At 37.8% G+C, this 5,564-nt stretch overlaps 1 protein-coding gene across 1 annotated transcript; it reads right to left on the bottom strand.

The window, feature by feature from the left end:
• Nucleotides 1-3,922: 3,922 nt before the first annotated feature.
• LOC149248606 (phospholipase A1-Igamma3, chloroplastic-like) lies at nt 3,923-4,384 on the bottom strand. Its single transcript, XM_089450590.1, has one exon. The coding sequence runs from the start codon at nt 4,382-4,384 to the stop codon at nt 3,923-3,925; it is 462 nt and encodes a 153-aa protein (XP_089306716.1).
• Between the last annotated feature and the right edge of the window lie 1,180 nt (nt 4,385-5,564).

Here is a 5,564-nt window from a genome sequence, read left to right as displayed (position 1 = left end):
GGAAATTTGGAAAACCACATTTAAAACTAAACAAGGATTGTTTGAGTGGCTTGTTGTGCCTTTCGGTCTACAAATGCTCCAGCTACTTTCATGAGTGTAATGAATGATGTATTGAGACCATTTCTAGATGAATTTTTCATTGTGTACTTAAATGATATACTCATATTCAGCAAATCCAGAGATGAAGATGTCATGCATGTAAACAAAGTACTTGATGTCTTGACAAAATAACAATTGTTTTTAAAGATCTCAAAGTGTGAATTTGGCAAGAATTTTTTAGTGTATTTGGAACACATTGTTGGAGGAGGTGAGATGAAGATAAACCCCTCTAAAGTTGAGGTCATTCTAAATTGACCCAATTCCAATACATTTACAGAGGTAAGAAGCTTTTTAGGGGTAGCACAATATTGGAGAAAGTTTATTGCTAATTTTTCTTGCATTGTAGCTCCATTACATGCATTGACAAGTGTCAAGAAAGCCTTCAATTGGGGAGATGTACAACAAAAAGCATTTGATGCTTTGAAGGAAAGATTAATTCAGCACCGGTATTGGCTCTTTCGGATCTTAGACAACCATTCGAGATTCAAATGAATGCTAGTGATTATGCCATGGGAGCAGTTCTTATGTAACATGGTAAGCCCATTTCATTTCATTCTGAAATTTTTAATGGATCTATAACTAAATATCCCACTTATGAAAAATAGCTTTACGCATTGGTACAAAGTGTTAAGAAATGGAAACACTACTTGATGGGAAAAGAGACCATTATCCATATCTACCATCAACCATTGTGGTATTTATAGTCACAGTCAAAGTTGCAGCAATCACGAAATTTCAGATGGATGGGTTTTCTACAACAATTTCATATGGTTATCAGGTATAAATAGGGAATCTACAATAAGGTAGTTGATATGCTTTCAAGGCCTATTGTAAATTCGTCTGTTATAATCAAGAATAATTTTGTTTTGAATGAAAGTTACATTGAGGAATATGCAAATGATAATGACTTTAAAGATGTGTATGCAAGCTTGAGTCAACGAAACCAAATTGAAGAGTTGGATTATAATGTACATAACTGTTTGTTGTATCATTTGGAAAAGTTGTGTATTCCACAAGGAGAAAGAAACAGTATCATAAGAGAGGCATACACTTCATTGATTTCTAGACACTTTGGTGGAGGCAAGACATTAGGGAATCTCCAAAGGTATTGTTATTGGCCACGCATGTTTGAAAATGTTTTTGGTTTCATAAGAGGATGTTCTTTGTGTGCAACAAGTAAGCCTAGCAATAGGAGACTTGGATTGTACACTCCACCTCTGGTACCTTCACGTCCATGGGAAAGTATTTCAATGGATTTTGTAGGAGGTCTTCCATTGTTAAGGAAAGGCCATGATTACGTGTATGTATTTGTAGACAGGTTCAACAAAATGTGCATACTAACACCAAGTAAAAAGGAAATTATAGCTGAACAAACAACTCAACTTTTCTTCCAAAACATTTGGCTTCATTTTGGTCTTCCTACTTTTATTGTAAGTGATCGAGATTCTCGATTTGTTGGGAATTTTGAGTCGAATCTCTGGGACATGATGGACACAAAGTTGAAAAAGAGTACAACCTTTCATCCACAAAAAGATGGAAAAACCGAGGTGGTCAACAGAAAAATCATTCATCTTCTTAGAGGATATTGCAGCAAACATCCCAAGTTGTGGGATGAACAGTTGCACTACATACAACATGCATACAACAGGGAAAAGCATTCTTCCACAAACACATCACCATTTGAGGCATGTTATGGGTAATTTCCATGAACACCATTGGACTTCATCTTTGAGAAAGATGTCTCCATCGATGGTCACAATGACATCAATAAGGCAAGGAAGTTCATAGTGCAAATTCAGTTGATACATTATACAGTGCATGAACAACTTGAGAAAAGTCAAAACAGCTACAAGGCAAGGCATGGAAAACACCGGGTTGATCACAAATTTTAGGTTAGCGACGAGGTTTGGTTATATATTACCAAAGAGAGACTTCAATGGGGAAGGCGAAAATCTTAAGCCAATTCATTATGGTCCTTTAAAATTCTGGAAAATATTGGTAACAATGCATTTAAGCTTGATTTGCCTCCTTATATGAAAATATAATAGACTGTTTTTAGTGTTGAGAATTTGAGATTGTTTGAGCCTCCTTTGATTAAGGATTAAGGAAAGCATGTTCAACTACCATCAATAGATGATTTCTTGTCAGAATATCTTGATGAACTTCAACAGGGTCTCATACTTGACAAAAGAACCAAGACTTCAAAAAGAGGGGCTGTCGAATACCTTAGAGTGGGACTCAAGGGACAAACGCCTTCTAGAGCCAAATGGTTGCATATTGACAAGGCGAGGGAGATTTACCCTCACCTGCTGAATAATTGATAGTATCTTTTGGGGTCCAAAAGGCTTCTAGTGGGGAGGAATGATCAAGTGCTCAATATTTAGCTCAAAAATCAAAATTCTCAGAATGGTTCAAAACCTAAATGACCTCGTTTGTCTTGGAAAAATGATCCTAACGCAAATCATTTCACTGAACACCGAGTTCGTATGAGGAAGTTATAGAGTTTTGTTCGCTTTGCTAAATAGGGGAAATTTGCAAAAAAAAAATGCCCAGTCATTGCACAGTGAATAGTTCGTACTGCTGACGTGGAAAGTGACCAAGAATGGTCAACTTGGTCAACATCCTGTCATTTTTCGACAAGTTTCACAATGTGATTGGGTTTCAAACCGTACTGCTGACGTGGAAAGTGACCAGGAATGGTCAACTTGGTCAACATCCTGTCATGTTTCGACAAGTTTCACAGTGTGATTGGGTTTCAAATTGGTGCAGTTCTATTAATTAGTTTTTGGACCAATGAGAGAATGCCATGTGGAAAGCTTGGAGGCCGCCACGTGGCACCTCCCAACGACCTAGGTAGAGGTCATTTCAACAAAAATATCATGTGGAGGCGCCAGGGTTCGACCTCACGACCTCCTATCTGCGGTTCCAAAGGCTTCAACAATCTCCGCTAATGTTGGTGCTTAGCCATTACAGTACACCATATATATTTGAAGTTTATTGCATTTGGAATGGATGGTTAGGAGGGTTAACCCACAAGCCAACCCTGCACATGTGAACACAAATGTTGTTACTGCAAACAGTTGGGCAGTCGGCTCCATAAACTATTACCCCAAATAGTTACCGCAACTGTTAGGCCACATGTGAATGGAACCGGTAAAGGGTTAAGGTTATGGTTATGTCATCCGATGGCTCCAACTATGATGGTTACCGTGAAACATGTGAATGCAATCACCGTTACATCAAACAGTTGTCGACGACTCCAAAACTCCAACGGTCTCTGCGCATGTGAACATGTTATCCAATGGTCACGGTTTGTGGAGGTCAGTTAATGTGGTGACCAGCAATACAAAATCATGCCACTAACCACTGCATGTGACCCTCCAATGAAACCGCCAACCATTTCAGAAATCGTCAGTCTAATCCATGATAATTAAATGCTAATCACTCCAGTTAAACTTGACTTATATTTAATTAATCTGAAGTTTAAAATGGCGGACTTTTAGCCGATTCCGACCATTTTGGCTCCATCCCCAACTTTCAAATCTCACGCATTTCTCTCATATCAGTTTTCATCACATTCATAGGAATCAAAGAGTCCATGAATTGTGTAAGAACAAATTCAAATGGACAAAGGTACAATGCAATAAAGTCAGTTTTCCTTCAAAGCACTAGTACGTGGTTAGGAGATGGGATATCCTTCCGGCATATATAAAACCTAAACAGATCCTTAAAAGCCTTTTAAAAAAGCAATGATCAGGAAATTTTTGTATGTAAATGATTTATTATCCTTTTAGATTACATTAACAGCAGAAACGCATTATTTTTATACATTGATCTGTGCCTCCAAACCCAAAGACTCTTGCACTAGTATGTGGTTAGGAGATGGGATATCCTCGAGATCTCGTTCAGGATGCACCCATTTTCCATACGAGTTGCGGACGAGGCCCTTGTTCTCGAATTGATACCAGTTCCTCACCACCATTAACTTCGGCCTCACCATGTCGGACGCCTTGTTCACCAACACCACGTCTCTTTTGTCATCCCCTGATAGGAATGGGGCGCACGAGCTGTCGAAGCCATCCAACAAATGAAGATATCCCTCCAAGTTGTGATACTCTGCAGGGTCGAGATTTTGTTTCAGAAAACGCAAACGTCGATGATCCAAATTGAGTTCCACTCCAACGTGAGCGTATGTCCAGGGGAAACGGTCAAGCAACGACTTCATCAGTCGCTCGAATTTTTCCATCCCTTCGTTGAAGATGATCCTGGGCATCTTGGGGACCATGTCCTATTTGCTCACCACGCGCAGAACCTCCATTAGTTTGCCACAATCATTAATGTTGAAATGGTTAAGCTTGGACCGAACACAATTAGGAAAGGATATTTTATTTATTCGTGTCCTATTCAACTCAAGTGTTTTGAGTAGAAGCATGGAAGAGAACTTCAATCGGTGGACCTTTTAAATATGCTAATGCCTAATTACTTCTTTCAATTTTGTCCAAATTGGAGAATGAAACTTCATCTAGCAAACAATATCAATTTAAAGATTGTTTGAATTAGTGACAACTGCTAACATATACTTTATTCTTGTATAATGCATTATCAATGTTGTCCATTATTTTGACTGTCCAAAGAAGTAAAGTAAACATTTCAAATTGAAACAGTGGGAGTGTAAATTCCTTTAGGGCAGTTAGGTCACTGAGAAAAAACAAGGCAACATTTCCAACAAATTCAAGAATGTTGGCAACTTTTTGAAAGTCAAGGACTTGGAGAAGTTAATATGTTGCAATTTTGTTATGGTTCCAAACAAACCTGACAATGATGTCATGTTATTTGAAGCCTAAAAGTTCTCAAAGAATAGAGACGAAAGATTTCTTTTGATAATATTAAGATTTAAACCTACTATGTCAAAAGAAAGGCCAATCAAGTCCCTCAATAGTAAATATGTCTGCAATTTAATATTAAATACTAAATATTAGTTATGGATATTTACAAATTCCTAATTTTGAAAAATACGTACAATATATTATAAATGTTAAATATTATATATGACTATTTAAAAATTCTTACCTTTGGGTTTAAAAACATTCTACTACTGAATATAAATTATTTGAAAATGACAGTTGATAAAGAAATTAGACGAACTCGTCACTTACCAAAATGTCTTTGATGGAGCTCTAATTGGCCCATGATCTCCCCAAGGAAGTCATGAAACCTGCAGCTAAGGGTGCCAACATCATAAAGAACTTAGAACATGAATCACAATAGATGTAGGACGCTAGAAAACAGTTGGCCCTGTCCCATCCATGTGAGAGTAGGAACAGGTTTATGACTAGAGCCATGGATCCGCGGATCTACTTACTGCGATCAGATAATTTGGCTTCCAAAAATAGGGCCTTTCCATCAAGAGAGACGACAAATTCTACCAGCAAGACCTACATTTAGACCGTAGCCTGAATAGCCAT

The sequence above is a fragment of the Pinus tabuliformis genome, chromosome 7 (assembly GCF_031772625.1).
Source record: "Pinus tabuliformis cultivar Carrire ecotype Pingquan chromosome 7, CPIR1, whole genome shotgun sequence".
NCBI lineage: Eukaryota > Viridiplantae > Streptophyta > Pinopsida > Pinales > Pinaceae > Pinus > Pinus tabuliformis.
The sequence above is the reverse complement of the archived record's forward strand: the minus strand, read 5'-3'. Positions and strand labels throughout refer to the sequence as shown.

Excerpts from the sequence above, each read along its gene's own strand:
- LOC149248606 (XM_089450590.1), bottom strand. The coding sequence starts at position 4,384 with ATGGTCCCCAAGATGCCCAGGATCATCTTCAACGAAGGGATGGAAAAA.